The sequence below is a fragment of the Dinoponera quadriceps genome, unplaced genomic scaffold (assembly GCF_001313825.1).
Source record: "Dinoponera quadriceps isolate SergipeBrazil2010 unplaced genomic scaffold, ASM131382v1 scaffold2414, whole genome shotgun sequence".
In the NCBI taxonomy this organism is placed as follows: Eukaryota; Metazoa; Arthropoda; class Insecta; order Hymenoptera; family Formicidae; genus Dinoponera; species Dinoponera quadriceps.
Genome location: NW_014556444.1, coordinates 638,985 through 656,326, shown reverse-complemented (window position 1 = coordinate 656,326; position 17,342 = coordinate 638,985). Strand labels below are relative to the sequence as shown.

At 40.7% G+C, this 17,342-nt stretch overlaps 1 protein-coding gene and 1 long non-coding RNA gene across 7 annotated transcripts in view; one reads left to right on the top strand and one right to left on the bottom strand.

The window, feature by feature from the left end:
- Nucleotides 1–556: 556 nt before the first annotated feature.
- LOC106747404 (atlastin) overlaps nucleotides 557–17,342 on the bottom strand; it is a 20,608-nt gene continuing 3,822 nt past the window's right edge. For 2 of the 6 annotated variants that reach the window (XM_014624896.1, XM_014624897.1), the window contains exons 2-9: nucleotides 10,181–10,258; nucleotides 5,477–5,748; nucleotides 4,085–4,864; nucleotides 3,402–3,623; nucleotides 3,048–3,262; nucleotides 2,633–2,699; nucleotides 2,483–2,512; nucleotides 1,537–2,148 (exon numbers count right to left, since the gene is read on the bottom strand). In XM_014624896.1, coding sequence (XP_014480382.1) covers nucleotides 2,011–2,148; nucleotides 2,483–2,512; nucleotides 2,633–2,699; nucleotides 3,048–3,262; nucleotides 3,402–3,623; nucleotides 4,085–4,864; nucleotides 5,477–5,748; nucleotides 10,181–10,258 — 1,802 coding nt within the window. In that variant the 3' untranslated portion in view covers nucleotides 1,537–2,010. The other 4 variants (XM_014624894.1, XM_014624893.1, XM_014624899.1 and 1 more) reach the window with 4 other exon arrangements.
- Nucleotides 11,373–13,525, top strand: LOC106747408. Its single transcript, XR_001374652.1, has 3 exons — nucleotides 11,373–11,464; nucleotides 11,809–12,240; nucleotides 12,994–13,525. It is a non-coding gene; the product is annotated as an uncharacterized LOC106747408 (long non-coding RNA).

Sequence of the window (17,342 nt, the reverse complement as noted above, 5' to 3'; positions counted from 1 at the left end):
ATTAATATTTTACGATAAAATTCTTCACGTGTATCCAATATTTTATTTACCTCAATTCAGTGTTAATTTGTTAACGAATTTCGTTGAAAAGCGCGAACCAAAAGACAAATACTTAACTCTATCAAATACATTCGATCAAATATAAGATAATCGTTTGGCAAGACGATCGAATCTAGATACATGCATATGTCGGATTTTATTATCGGAATTACCCATTGCACAAAGTTCGAGATACAAAAAAGTTGACGTTTTATAAAATATCTATGTCATTTACAAACTTTATAAGTTTACAAATATATAAGTAATTTGTGTAATACTAGATTACTTTTTTTAGACAAAAATAAATGTAATATTACATATTTTTTTTTTATTTGAAAAAGAATTTATTATTTAGATAAAAGATCTCTTAGATTTATCCAATGAGTAATATAAGAAATAAAGTCTAGCATATGTTTACGGCGCAAATTTGAGCACTATTAATAGTGTGTTAGCGTAATATAATATGTAAGACTTATCTTAAATACTTAATTTTAAGATTAATGTAACATCGCACAACTTCGAGATATTTGTATTTAATGAGGTCATATACTACAGCAATATGGCGCATGAATATCTCTTTTATATAGTGATTAAATGAATTCTAAGTATATTTATCGCTGTTTCAAAATATGTAGAATGTGAGTAACATCGTGCGCGGTATATACATTCCTTCTTTTATTAAAAAATAACTCAGTATAACTGATGTACAGTGTTTCTGGCACAAACAAAATCTGAACTTTGTTAGTCCAAGCATATAAATAAAGAATGAAATAACAAGCATGTAATCTTGACAAGAAAACAAAATCCTGCTTATATGAAAACAAACAAAAAGGAAAATCGGTTGCAAAATGCACTTTCGATGTAATGGATACAACAAGAAAAAGCTGCACGTATTTAATGAAAAAGAAAGAGCTATGGTATACTATATATTGACATTATATTTATCTTTATAATTTCTCTTTTTTAACATTTTGACAAATGCATATTCCTCTCCTTGTGATAATTAGTAACTTGTTATAACTGTAGGTAATAACATCCCCATGTGATAAAATTTTTAGATCAAGTTATATAATATCTTCCATTGGAACAAGATTTTATTTTCATAACAATACCAAAAAGAATTATAGATAATACTAGCAATCACAATTTTCATCATATATCATATAACATTCACAGTCATTTCAAATTAGTATGTTCAAGCTGTAATCTTTAGTTTGATTTGAACAGAGAAGAAACTATTCCTGGTGGTACGTCAGAGGACAATGTATTATAAAGTCTGGTTATGCCACTTATTGGTGTTAATATAAGGATACAATGCTTCGATCCACTTAAACAATTCGGATAATCTGGGAATGAATATTACGAGAATTTAGGTTTGCCATTGGCAGTGACAGTGGCGTTCAATGTTGAATTTGTAGCCATTTCAGCAGCCTGTGCCACTGCTACAGACACTGACTTCTCCACAAATTGTTGGTAGACTGGCTTCATTAACTGAACAAAAGTAAAATACAATTCTTCACTTCATTACTGCACACATCTTAATAACAACTATAATATATAGCGTTATACATTTGAAATCATGTATTTTTTCCCGGTTTTAGGATGCAGCGTTTATTACATATAACTTAAATTACACCCAAGTAATATAAAGTTTGATTAAGCAGTCACAGTTGTAACGGTTTGAACAGAAAAATGCAGTCAATGTTAATAGTTATCAAATATATGATCGTATATGTAGCCAAATGCCATACCTTTTCGATATTTGCTCCTGTTAACACTCAGCTTATGAGATAGGAATAAAAAACAAAAAACAATAAAAGAACGATATTAATGGTTATGCTTGTTATCATCAGGTGACTTTAATTAGTACGAAAAGAATTAGTGAAATATAAAAGCGTAAAAACGCAAGAAGTTATTTGAGATTGAAAGAATCTGTAAGTGTCAAAATTAAAGAGGGAGAAAAGCGTGGGATCAGATGTAGCCGTGCCTACGAAGATCGAGATAAGTATAATGACACACTGGTATCGCGAGAACAGTTACAATAACAGAAAGGATGAGGTATCTTAATTTATAAGTTAATTTGTAACAAAGATGAGCGCATAGCCAGACCTGTTGCAATAAGAAAATGTTAAATATTAATTGTGATGCAAATACCATATGATTTATATAATCCATGTTAATAATATGCAAATTATATACACATTGCAACAGAGAGAAGTGCTCCTTATGTACGTGACACATGAAAGATACATATAAATGTTTATAAATGTTTATAAATGTGATTTCAGTGCAGATTTTGATATTTAGTGAATATATCACACTAATATAGTAATAATTTTTTTCCAAATAAGGTTCTCTTCAATTTTGATTTTACATAAATTAAGTATAAAATAAGTACGTTATACGTTTATAAAACTAATGAAATGAGTGAAAAAATCTCTACCTTTCGCAAATATTGTTTTTCACTAGTACACTGTGGACAATATAATTTTCATCAGAAAAGTTTCATATACCCATACAATAAAAGAATTGACAAATATATGTGAGAGATAAGAAACTTTTTATCAGCTTTTAAAAAAACTTGCATACTTACATTTTCCCATATAGTACTCGCTAAATCGTCTATCTGCGTGCCGATTTCTCTGAATTCACCGCTATACCTAAGTATGAAAAAAAAAAAACGTTAATAAGAAATAACGAAGGAGATAATAAAACGAATAGTTGGAAGTTATACTAAGGGGCAATGAAAATATCCCTTAAATGCCTTATCTAGAAGGGCTTATCTGGATAAAAGCTCGAAATTAGAGGATATATTCCTATTGTTCTCAGTAGTATATAATCACATGTCTTATTTTGGGCCATGTTATACGAACCAATGTTTGTTTTGCCAACAAACTAGGATTATTTGGTCTTGAATTTTCTGTCAAGTTTCAGCCCCATATGTTTTTCTGGGTGAAGCATTTTCAATGTCCCTTAGTATATTTCGAGCATGTTGGAATTTAATTTACCTTATATATGCCCAGAGGACAAGTGTGAGGAGGCCGATACCCATAATAAGGTTGCATACATTCGCTATTGTGTACAGACCGACAAGACCAAATATTCCCGACAAAATATACATAGTGACGGCGATCGCGAAAAACACTGCCGGAGTTCGCGCTGCTTTGAAGATATTTTTGCTCTCATTGTGCGCCTTGAATTGCAAGAAAGCGTCGTCCATATCCTGTTTGCGAAAGAAAAAGATAACATCTTTGATAAAATAAAAAATCGAGCTAAAAATAATTAAAATAAAAGACACGTAGCGTACATTTTAACCGTTACCAGTATAATATTTTAAAAAATTAGCAGAGAATTACATTCACCTTGATCAATTTTTCCATATATATTTGACTGAACTCTTCTCCACCCATCTTTCGTTTATTCTGGAACTGACGAAGAGCCGAGTCTACACAATGATGATGTTCCGATTCTAAGTGTGCGGTCGCCATAAATGGCTTTGCCCCGCCGCATATATTTTCCATCATCTGAAGATATAAATCTTTAGCTTCGGCTACAGCCGACAGGTTGTTCGCTTCCGCTGTGGCCTGTAAATACACAACACAACTAATGGCTGAAGTAATTAACGCGACCTTTTGCTTTAACCTTTTCTCAAAAGCGGAGTTGACCGCTACTATGCTTCTGCTATACAGGGGAACGAGATGCGAGCATGCACTGTATGACAGAGTCCGTATAAAGATAGAGCGGAGTTTACTTTTCAAGGCAGAAAGACCAGAATCTCATTTCGACTTTGCCTTTATCATTAGAGTAATAAAGGATTGTTAGTCTAGGTCTAATATATCTTAGTAACGAGTGGTCTGTTCGTACATAATCCAGGAGTAGCAACCATTCTTACACACAGAAATCCTTGAGCGGTCACTACAGTGGTCATTCGTAACGAAAGGATTAATCGAAAGGAAAAAAAAAAAAAAAAAACGAGAAATCGGATATTAATAAGTGAAAACCATAATTTCTATAAATAAATAAAGAAACATGGAATTACACATACCACAAGCATGCTTTTCGGTTCAGGAAGTTCATCTCCTTTGTAGATCTTCATGTAACTCTTGAAATATTCCAACAGATCTCGCGCTTTTACAACTTGGCCGTTGATCTTCTTCGTCACCAGATTTTCCGGTGCCAGTATCATCGGTATGAGCACCTTCAGCTGCTTCTTGAACTCGCTCTGTATCTCGGACAATCTACCGTCGAAGTTCGGATTCGTTGCGATCTCGAGACCGGGATGTGGCATGAGGAAACACGATATGTCCGAGAAGCAGGACTTGATGTGCTTACGCAGGCTCTGCAATTCCGCGTGTTGCATGTCGGAGATCTGCAGTCTCTTGTTGAGCAACATCTTCCCGCCGTCCGCGCCGTATTCCGCCTCATACGGATAAACCCAATCTCTGATTAAGAACTGCAATCTCTGAAAGGGCGTGCTGTCGGAGCTCTCCAACGCCAGTCTACCGTACTCGGTGAATAGCTGCAGATGCTGGAGATCGTCCTCTTGGATGTTTTGCGACAAATTATATATCTGCACGGAGGACAACATCGTACTTAATGCGAACACTGTCGCGCAGTCTCGGACTGTCGACTGGCTATCGAAAGCGCCTTGAGTGTCCATAAGAATTACAGCAATCTTCTCGCCATTCGCCAGAGTGGCGGGGTAAACCTTCGACCACATCAATATACCCGTGGTGTCCCTTTCGGAACCGCCCCTCCACGAGAAACCGCCCAACGGCTCATCCTCGGCGCCCAACCAAGTGTCCGTGTCGTTGTGCAACGTGTACTGTCGTTGATGCAACAGAAATTACGGTCGAATGTGGCGTGGCATTCGTTGCCCCAACGTGGTTCCGAGTTTGGCATTGGTCGAACGAGCAAACATGGAATAATACAAACTTGGTAAACATTTGCGATACGCAACGTTGATACGCTCGGTATCGGTGATCATGACTATAAAACGTCTATTTTCAAACTTAGGGTTATGGAATTTTCATTTTTGAAGGAAAAAAAAAACTGAATTTTTTCCCATTTTCCGCGAATTTTTTCGATTTTTTATCTTCTTTACGGGAAAAAGTAAATGTGGTAGGTTTTAATTGAAATTCACACGTGTGAATTTTTCTAAACGAATTTTTCTACGCTTGAGACAGAAATCGTAGAAATCCGCGGAAAAATTGAAAAAAAAAAAAAACTAGTTTTTTTCGAACCTTCAAAACTATATATGATACACAAAAAAACGTAAATAGTAAGATTTAAGCAGTGAGAAAAGTGAACGGTCATAGTTGATTATTTTTCGGCCGGAGAATGGAGAATAATCGACTACGATTGGTTAATTTTCTTATTGCTTAAGTCTTATTGCTTGTGTTTTTCTGTGTGGCATGGCTCTTAATCTCTCGCCTACCTTGCTGTTCATGTAACGAAGAAAGAAGTCAAGAAGGAAACTTTTGCCTTTTCTGAAGGCACCTGCAACAGACACGACAACCACACTTCTATCTTTCACGTCGTCATGTAGGAGAATTTCGGCCAATGCATCTTCATCTAATTCGAAGGTATGATCTGGATGGGCAAGTACCACTTGGACAGGTTGCCCATGGTCCTCCACCGATGCGTCGTCCTCCACTTGCGCGTTCATCGGCGAGATCCTTTCTATTCGTTCGTTTCTTCTTATAGATTCTGCAACAGTTGAAAACGTTGTGATTACAAACCGTGGACATACAAGTCACGAAGAGAAAGAGGATCAATAAGTGTTATCGGAAGAATTACGGAAATATCATTCGTGTTTATCTACAGTATTGATATAGCATTTGAAAAAAGTTCCGATTATTTCAAGATAATAAAATTTACAAAATTTATGCAATATAATCATAATACGAATATTTGTAATCAAATTTATTTAGTTCTTTGTATATATACAATTTAAAAAGTGAACAGATATACGTAAAAAATATTTACAATGCGAGGGGCTTAAGTTGATTTTCATTAAACTCTGATTTTCACCAAACTCTGATTAAGCTAATTAATGAATAATAATAACTGTCAGCACCAATTTCCAGTATTATAATTTGTCGTTCAATAATAATCAAAAAGTGAATAATATATATCTGTGTAGTAAGATAGAGCACATAACACATGATAGCAATTTTAAATTGTCGACTAGTTTAATTGGACTTTGATGAAAATCATTCTTAGTGACAATGTTAATGAATTTTTTCGCAGTAGTAACAACGGCAAATAACAAAGCAAAGTTTGATTTTAAAGGGCTTTGACGCAAATTACACTTGCTCGCTCACCATTCCTGGATTAAGAGTCGCTTTATTCACCGTTATCTCGCCTTCATATCCCATTGGCCGAACAGGCACAAAGGACCAAGAGGAAGGACGGCGAGAAAGATATACACAGCACGTGTGTAGGCCTTGACACCGGTGGAGCACGTAAACGGTCGCGGGCTCAGAATGTAATTTATTGCACGCGGCACGAAAACAAACAGTCCAAGACTAACCGCCGCCGGTTACGTGTCTAACGCGCTGACCCGTGACACGTGACTCGGATCAGCTGTGAGAGAAATGGGATTTAAACCGTCAGCGTGAGCGGCGGATCGTCCGATCAGAGTGACTCGTGAAAGTTGAACGTAAAAGTAGTCGGAAGATCGTATTCCTGAGTGTCTCGCTGGCTGCGTTGGGGGAGAAAACTGCGCGTCCGTTTATCCGGTCAGCATAATCTTCGCAGTCCCGGGCGCCGGCGAAATTCTTTAACCCTTTGCACTCCGCTGTCGCCGTAGCGGCGACATGGTTGTTTTGCTGCCTCGGCACTTTAAGAAATTTTAAGTCCTAAAATTTATGTTTTTCTTTTATAATATAAGTTAGAATATGTTTTGTTATAAAATAGCTAAGAAATAAAAATTTTGTTTTATTGAAACGACTCTATTTTTCTTCTACATCATAGGTATGTACTTGGAACTAATAGCCTCTATGCATTACTAGGCTGGAGTGCAAAGGGTTAAGATACCCGCGTTTAGACTCGACGCAGCGCGATAAGTCAAACTATACATACGCGAATATTATTAGAAATCACGCGGCCTCTCTATGCACATTATCAGTAATCATAATTTAGCGCTTGTGAGATGTAGAAAAAGAAAATGAAAATATATGCGTTATCATTTGTGTGCGAGTACTAAGTATTTTTTTTCAATTTCACCGTTAATATTTTCCCTGTATACAATCGATCAGTTTCTCCGGGAAGCAATTTCCCATACGCGCGGAGGAAACCGAGTTTCTCTACTGAAAGAAACGGCATGAAAAATGCCGTTGTCGTGCGTAAAAATGAAATACTCGGTTTTCAAGTGAAACTGGAGAACGAAGGAAGAAATTCTCGCTTGTAAAATTATTATCGTCTGGCATAATGCGTCAACAGGTCGATCGTTACTCGCGTTACGACAGTGCATCGGCAATGATTATACGTTAGGAGGAAATTCGAGCGAAAAACAGTACCAACGTTCGATTTCTTACGTCTTGCTGCATATAAGAATCGCGTCTCACAACGCTATTTGCGTAGACAACGCCCATTCCTCCCTATGATTATCCTCGATACATTTGCGATCACTTCTCGTGCACGCCGGGATGAATAAATCGCGCGTGGGCACACGATCAAAAAACAAAGCAGCGGTTTTACTTTAGCTTTTACTTTACACGACGATGTCTCTCCATTATCAAAGTGCGCAACAATTGTACGACCCGCACGAGTTGATTTCGCCACACCTCTGTCGCACATTTATTAGCGATGTCGAGAGATATCGGGAGAAACTGCAGTTTGATACGACATTCGGAATCTAATTAGAGAAGAACTGGGTCGAGTGATAAAACTTTGCTTCGCGCCGAGATCGATATACTTTTTATTTGACCTGTAATAATTAATGCACGCGACCCGTATAATTAACAGACACACTTTCAATATTTTTCCATTTATTTTCCGTATCATACGCTTTGTACTCACCGGCGAAAAAAGCGTAATAAAAATTTCACTGATATGCGTGACTATATATATAATAAAGCAATGAATTGTGAATTTTTAATAACGTCAGCAATGTGACCCGGTACGATTGCGTACACTTATCCTGATATATTCGCAGTTTCGACTAAGCGTGACGATATAAATCACGATCGTAGTAACGTATTATCTCGTAGTGTCATGGCCAACGTCTTCAATGACGTCCAACACTATGCCTCGTCATACTCGAAGCAACGCATAACAGCCGGCGCGGCATCTTCAACCTTTGTTCACGTCGCTTTAAACTCATCTCACATATGTTCTCGATGAACATATTTCGCCGGCGGTCATGTATTTCAGTAATTTCGCCAGCAAAGAGTAAGCATCGCGAATATTTTTCAAGCAAATTAAACACTCGCAATTACGAACGAATAAACATTAAACGATTATTTTATTCCTCTTCACAAATTATTGAAGAAAAAATAGCGCGTTTTCGTGCGTGGAAAAATTTTGCAAAAAAAGCTTTAAACGTTATATTAATCGTATCTCAATAATGGTGTATTGTCAAGTGTATTGTGTTTGTCAAGATCTTCGCTTCAATTTATTATGAGGAATATTCGTGTTATCAAGCGACTCGGCCATTAAAAGCCATATTCCTATCGGAAGCTGGCCACGTTTAATTACGATCGTATCTCAATAAGAAGATCAGGTACACGGCGGACATCTTCAATTACGAGTAACGTTGACGAGGTCGGAGATACCGTGTTACACGACGAAACGTTTCTCCGAAGGAGAGAGCCTTCGGCGATTACTTATTGCGAACGAACGGCCAATTATACCCGCGCGAGCGCCAATTCTACAGTCCCGGCTTCTTCTGCTTCTCCTTGCCGTCGCCGCCGTCTCTACCTCCACACGACAGATACGCGTCATCATCGTCGACGCGGTGCACACGCCATCCGACCTCCGAGGTCCCTTGCAATCTCGCGATCGTACGAATCATTATCGTGTTACGGCCGTAAGTATAGGGCGACGAATTTCTCGTCTGGACGCACTCAGCGGGGCAAAAGAATACGCGGGGATCTAATTAACCGAAACGCCGGAGGCACGCAAAAGCAAGTGGAAGATGTACAATGCGCGTTTGCAGGAGTGCACGTTGTCGCGAGTATCAACGAGAGCGACGAGATCATTTTATGCGTTTAATACGATTGCGCGCAACTTGAAGATTCTTTTTTCTACTTTCCCATATAGTTTTGCCGCAGAGCTGTTATTACCAGCTCGCGAAACGTATGAGTGTAAATCGACATGTGAATAAATATTAAAAGAAATTATCCCTACAAGTGTAATGTTAATTAAAGTAACATATTTTTTTGAAGGTAAGCAAACGATGCAACATGTAATCACCGAGATGGGATTCAATTGGAATTAAGATGGAGCGTTAATATCGATTGTGATTTGTTTAAGAGAGGGAGGGGGAAGGAGAGGGGAGGGGAGATGATGCAAAAGGATGGTTGAATTATTGACCAGAAATCTCATTCGCGATCGGTCACGCGTCGTGAGAAAAAGCGTTCGGTGACATTCAAGAAAATTCCAGTTTTGCTGCCGCTGGAGCGCGATTTAATAATAAACTTTCATACCGCGTTCGTTCTTCCGCGTCATGCTTGAAATGTATGCGGCCAATGTTAGGAGGACTCACGTGAATCCGAAAGAACAAGGCGGCTTCTGCCGCGAACGATTCGGAAAAGTTGTAAACTCGCGGCAAACCTTTCGCGAATCGCAAGAAGTCGGGCGATGCCCGAGAAAGCTGGCCGCGAGCTCGTCGCAAAATCTGATCCGGCGAGAATTCCCGACGAGTCGAGCGCTTTTGTTGGCTTTCTTTCGTACACACAAAGGAAAAGTATTTTACGAGAGAAAGAGAGGGGGGCCCTGGTGCACGCGAGAGAAGTCGGTCGTCGCAACGGAATCGTTACATTTTTAGGAGGCTCTCGGCACCGCGGCCGTGATCAGCGACGCGATTTACGAGCGCGGAAACGGTGAAAAAAACGAACAAACGAACGGACGGCCAGCCGGATTTTAAGAGTGCAGCCGAGCAAACACTTAACCGGCTGAGAGAGAAGAGACTCACCCATGTTTTCGGTTGTCTTACGCTGTCCTGGTACGCGGTTCACGTTCTCGTCGAGGGTCGTCATCGGGGCCTTCTCGGCTGAAAACAAATTTTTGAACGATACGTTTAATCACTTATTGTTACGCTTGTTCGCTTTTTCTTGATCGTTGTTACTGTATGTCTGGTTCTTCATTTTCTGATTAATTTATCGTTTAGACTTAAGCTGATGATAATTAAAAAATTGTGAATTTTTCTACTCATGGTTCATCATTACACTGATGATTTTGTAGTGGTAATTTTTAAAGTTTAAAGACTAACCATGAATAGAAAAACATAATTTTTACATTACCATCATATTATAGGCCTAAATTACAAGTTAATCAGAAAATGAAAAATCGGCTCTAAAACTGACTGAAGTTAGATCAGACTCGATTGGACTTAGCAAAAATATAAAGAAGTCATCATGTATCTATCTTAGAAATATATTGTGGCGAATATCTTCTGAAATTTTCGCAAAAATTTCACAATAATTAACAGGAGATTTTACGGTCACGTCGTATGCTCAATTCATGAGAGTGCTTTTCTTTCCTCGGATTATCATCCACTTATTCAAAAATGCAATTATATTTTTAGAGCAAAGCGTTGGGAAAAGAAGGTCGAACGGCACCGATTCAGCCGGTCTCTCATAGACTGAACACCCATCATCAGGCGGCCGGACGTTTCTAAAAATGAGCCTGGCAACTAACTCGGTTTGTGCTGTACTTCCACAAACGTGTTGCGCTGCACGGCATTTCCATGATTGGAATTGTGCGTCGTTGTTGTATGCGCGACCTGCGCCCTCATTCGCGGCGGCCTGGCCGGCTCTTTCGGTCTCTCCGACCTCTCCGACCTTGACCTAGAAAGGTCGTCGAGCCGTTTTCGCCTCGGCTTTACGATATTCCTGTCGGCCATGCTTCCGGCCTGTCACATCCGTCACAAGATCGGACGACGCGCGGTTCGGCAAAATCGGCACCGCAACGCGACACAATGAGCCGCGAAGTGTGTATATCGGGAACACCCGGCCGAGCGTCGCGACAAGATGCACCGTGCACACGCGGTCAGGTACTAAGTCGCGGGAGAGCCGGACTAGAAATATCCCGGTTGGTGGTCGGCGCTCTTGGGCCGTGCGTGACGGCGAACTTCGCGAGTTGGCAGCATCCCACGAGCGGCGAACACCGACAGAAACCGGCTGACGGCCGCGGAAACGTCGCGCGCTGGTAGTGGGGCGTTGCACATGGGCGCCGACAGGATTTTCTCTACAACCAGGTACATACTGGGCGCGTTAATTTATTTTTTTGCAGCACCGAGGACGCGATTAATTTGTATTAACTCGACGATGCTAGCTCGACGGGTGGCAGTTCGCGGCAAACTTACGTAACGTGGCGTGCTATCACGCTGTCTTAAAAAAAACTTGATACCTAGTATATGGATAGCTAGTCTTGAACGCTTCATTTAATATTAATCATCGTTAATTCGCTTTCGTCTTAAATCGCGCCTATGTTCGTTTTTTTTTTAATAACAAATTACTTGGTGAAATTCTACGTGAAATGAACGAAATTACATTTTGGTTTTAAAAGCTCTTTACGAGATGCAAGTGCACTCTATTGCAGTTTCCTGACGGCGCCCATGGGAACGCGTATACTCGCTCTGATTTTATGTTGGAAGCGAGAATAGAAGTCGGCGAGAAAAGTTACGCAGGGGGACGACGCGATGACGGCGTCATCAGCGTTCTCGCATTAAGATGTTGCTTTACGCGCCGTCGAGTCCAGCTTCGCTCGATGCATTACGAGTGATTTAATGGCGATTGGTCGGGGAGAACGAGTGTGATTAGCGGAAACGAGAGTGAAACGACTACGAGCAGATATTGCATCCGTAAACGCCGGTGATGCAGCGTTTTATGACGCTGAAGATCTGTTAGTTACTGCTGATTAGGATTGTGAAAAGGCAATAGTCCGTTGAACTGTTTAGTGCACATGTGTAACTACATAGAGCAACGTGAGAAAAAATATAAACGGAGGAAGTGCATCCGCATGTCCTAAGAAGTAATATTCTGTTTTATACAACATAAATGTGGTATTTATAATTTTGCTGCTAAAATAATGTTGTTATGATGAAGCGTAAAAGGCTCCTACTCAATCCGCTTAGTGGAAACAGACGATAATGAATTCTCCTTGTATTCTCTATACGACAGAGAATACAAGAATTAATGAAAAAATTTGCATTGACGTTAGGATCGGGAGAATGCAAAGTTTAAAGACGGTAGAAAAACTTAATCATATTGCTTACGGAGATAAAAAATATGATAAATACCAAGATCGCTAGAAAAGTGGCTATCTGGCATAGCAATGTTGTCATTAACATACTCTGATAGGATAACATTTATTTCAACGTAATGTTTTACTGTGATATGCTTTCGTCGATTCCATCGATATCGAAATTTCGACATAAATAAATAATCGATGATCAATATATTTTTTAAACATACGCTAGTGAGACCGAGTATAACTTTCAGCGTCTCAATTAATTTGTCGTTCGCGTCATGTGAATACGAAAGTGAGTTTTGGCAAGATTCCATAGTTTGTGCGCAAAACAACCTATACGTCGTTCCTGATTGCAGCGTTTTACGAGAAGAAACGATATATGAGCAACCGGTTTTGCAAAATGAGAAGATGATTATCGTGGTTTATTAAAAATATTATTATCCGAAGAAATAATAGATCCTTGAGTCAATTTAAAGTAATATTTTACAGGAAAGTCCATCAAAATTGAAGTAATAATATTGAGAAAAATTGCAGAGAGAAATAAACGTAACCAGTCGACTTTTCACCTAGAAAATTTATTCACAACCAGTGATGTAACAAAAAATGGAACGCACCACTGATAGCTGATTGGTTAATATTTATTCTCGAGCGTCACGCACGGACCTTGGACGTTCTTGACCTTTGGATCGTTTCGTACGTCGCTTTTTGCACGGATTCACGGCGCGACGTAAGTTACGTGGTCAGTTTCCCTGCGCAGTCTATACGAGAAATAACGTGAGAGACTGTGTGTTTAATTTAGCACTGGTTGACATGAATAATTTCGTACGTTTGCATCCACAAAAACAAGCTGAGAAGAGCATCGCATCAGACATTAGCACTATGAATTCGAGATCAACTTCATATGATAATGTCAAAATCTTCGTGAATAGAAATTATCGAAAATGCAAAATTTGTTTTTGGCTCGGATACGATTCTTCGATTAACTCTTTAAAACTCAGGATACATAATAATGTACATTCATTTTGCGCGTTCCCCAAATTTCGTCTATTGGTAATGGTTCCATTGATATAATATTATCAATTTATCCTAAATAAAATTATATTCTCCGTCCTAACCCGTGAAATAATGTCTTTCCAGCTGAAAACTAATATATGCAATCACAAATAGAGCAAAGTCGTCAATGATCGAATTTATATAAAGTTATTTGTGAAAAAACGTAAATATAACTATATTCATGAAAATTTTGGCTGATATTCTTCAACAACTATGTTATAAACAAGCGGAAAAGAAATATCTTTTAAGTAAAATAATTTTAATATTTTCTTATTTTTATACTTTAAACGCCCAATGTACATAATTTTATATATTTATATAGAAAATCATACTTCTCGACGACCAATTTTATTTGGACAAAAAAATTTTCATCAGGAACATCTTTTAAGACAATCTCATAAATTACGACATTTTACTCTAATGGATGTCGGCCTTAAAGAGTTAAAATCGCAGGTATTATCTAATTATTACTGTAATAAAAAAAAACGATAAAGATCTAACACAAAATGTTTATTTCCTGACGTGTCAAATAAGTATAAATTATAGTAAATTTATTGGCCACATATAGAGAGAGCTCTTTAGAGTAATTCCCGTCTCTAAAGATCACCTTTGGATGTTGATATTATACTCGTTTAAATCATGGTTGACGCGTCATTCAGAGAGATAAAACACACGCGGATTCAAACGAATCCACTTCCCTTGAAAGGGTTAAGCCCTGCTCGGCAATAAAGCTGCGTCCGCTTGTCGGAGGGTATCACAGCGTTGCTCCAACTTTGTGCGGTCGCCGTCGACCCGCATTGCCGATTTACGAGGCGGCATCGTCGAACAAACATAATCAAAGTCGGTGGCTACACCAATGGGGATTTTAGATCGGTACAGTTTGCACGGGTGGTAAAGCGCGCGAGTTAACGATCGCCCGGCCGCGCGCATAGCGGAGGATTACGACGTGCTTTCGTAAGATATTTATTTTAAGAAAATACCCCCGCCCTCCATGCTTCCGGCAACGCGCAGGTTTGCCGCGAGCGTCTACACGCCAGAGGCAAATGTTTTACGACAAAATGAGGTTTATTGCGAGTAGTAGGAGAAGTCGAACGTCCCGCGAGCGGAACGGAGGGGTCGAGCTGGTAAGGAAAGAGAGGAAGAAGATCGCCCCGTATAAACGTCGAGTGAGTTAGGATTATTGTGCCTCCTTCGGGCACCTCGGGCTATCATTAATCTGGCCCGCGGCGCTATCTGGCACCAGGTTTATTTATATTTCCATCCGTATATGCCGGGCATAACCGCGAATTCCCGAAGTTTATGCAGCGCCGTACGCAAGTTCGGTTATGAGCTCCGCAACGCTCGAATAGGGCTCTTCCGCGTCTTTACATGTGCGATTTTCCACGTGTCAGCCGAGGAGGGTTCTTAAATCTTCATGGCAGCGTTACGCTGAGTGATATAAGGCGCGAGACGAATTCGATACGAAACACCATTCCGTCGCGAGACCACGTTATAGGCACTGATCTCCGAATGATCGATAACAACCTAGCGAGTGACTCGACAACACTGTAACTCACTCATTGTGCGTTGGATTTCCTATCTGAAGGGAATTTATTCGTATAATAAGCAAATCATCCTTTCAAGCTTTTTTCTTAATGGTTCTGCACGAGAAAATAAAATTGATGTTATCGATTGAGCGTTTAATTATAGAAGGTACATCTATAATGGTGCATTTATGCACACTCCGCAACATGTTTTATTGCAATTTCCAGCTAATTGAATCGCATCGTGCACACGGTGTTGCTTATAGACGCCAGTTGCTTATAGACCCCTGAACTTCCCCTTACAAAGGCCTTTACAGTCTTTACTAAGTTACTGCGATAAGTTAGCGCGTGTACGTCTCTTATGCCGCGCGATAAAAAAGAAATTATACGTTCAGTCGTCATTGTGTGTGCAATTGCTCTTACGTCCCGTTTTTATTGCAAACGTCGGCTGACCCGATCGCGTCGTTGCGCGGATTACAAGAACACTGCGAGATCGTGGCCGTCTGAAAAACGCTGTCGTGATCGCGTTTTAGAGCCGAGATTGCGGCGTTGGTTATTCCTACGCAAGAGAAAGAGGAGTGGGGGGGAGGGGGGGGGAGACGCAGCGCGCGCACCTGTCTCGCGTATCACAAACGAGGCTCGCCCTTTTATTTTACGACGTGGATACCGCGTTCGGAACTTCGAATACAAAAACGTTATCGCGCGAACGACCAGCATAAAATTTCTTTATAAACCGGGCGTACATTCAACCCCGTTAGATCCTTAAACGTTGACCAACGCCGCGCGAAAGCCGCCGCCGCCACTCCCACGAAAAGCGCGGAATCCGCTGTTGTTTTCGCCCTATATCGCCGGATCTCGATTAATGGCGCACGACCGATTGGCTTCCGATTCATCTGACTGAATAATGCAAGTCTAATTAGCGAAGTGCACAAACGCGAGTGCGCTCGATGAATCCAATCGAGCGGAGATATGTAGTTTACACGCTCTAAGCGTGCGTGCGTGTGCGTACTTATGTGTGTGCGCGCGCTCTCGGGAGTATCGACTCGACGGTAACAGGCGTTCGCATTGGTCCGATTCTAACTTCTCGTTAGCAACCGACATTCTTCATGTAAGTTTATGCTGTGCGTCGGCTTGAATCACTAGCTCAAGAGATAATGCAAATCGAGACGACTTATCTATCGCGTTATTAAAATTCGGCTTCTTTCGTTATCGATCTTAAGAACACCGTGTTATCTCGTTCTTAATCAGAAGACATTACACGTGCAGAGTTCGCGCGGAAAGATCACGCGATAATCAATGGGTGCATGATCTAACCAGTGATACATCATAATACGCTAACATCCGAAGAATAATAAGGCCTAAGCGGTTACACGAGGTCAACTTTAGCGAGAAAAACGGACATAGATCCAAGAAGAGATTCGCTACGGTCGAGTCTATAAGAGTCGTAGACGTAGAATCGAGACGCGGCGCGACGCGTTACGAACTTTTTCAATCGTTCAAGCTCGACCCACGACTCTAAAGCATGTCGTTCTTGGAGAGAGAAAAAGCGAGAGAAAAAGAGAGGGAGAAAAAAGGTGACACTCGCTCGCACTTCGTAAGCGGGCGGCGAAATACCGCGGGAATCAGCTTCAATTAACTCGCTCGTCTCGAGCTCCGGCGCGTAGCCGGTGTAACGGACTTCCGCCTAATTTATCGCAGGCGGCTCAGAAATTTATTGTGAGGAGGCGTTGTGTTTCCGTCCGACGACGGAGCATCGTAAACTATCGGGAAAGCGGGGCAGCCCTGCTCGTTTCCATCGGACGTGCATACACGACGGCGCGCGCGGCAAAGCTATCGATGCTATTCAATAAAACACGCACCACGTCGGGCTGAATAGGCGCGCCAATATGCGACTCTCATTTCCAATCCTGGAACAGCTAGGTATGCGTGTGAGGATACGTGCGTACATATGTGCGTGTGTGCGTAGAGCGCGCCGTGTTGTGTTGCATCGCTTTGAGCGTGCCGACGCGGCGTGCTCTCGTTCTCTTCCCATCCGACATTGTCGCGCGGATTTCATTTAATGTGGAATAATATTACGACTTCCTGCTGCGAAGCGTCGCCGTGACGACGCTGCGGGAGCGAGAGGATGCTGGATTTCCTTTCCCCTCCTCCCCCTATCGGTATCGACACGAAAAACGCACGCGCGCGTACGCTAATTCTCCGACGAGGAGCGGATACGTATCGGACGCGTACTCGTCGTCGGATTAAAGCGACATACCGATTCTAAAAAGAGAAGAGAGATAGAGATATAGGGGGGGGGGGGAGGGG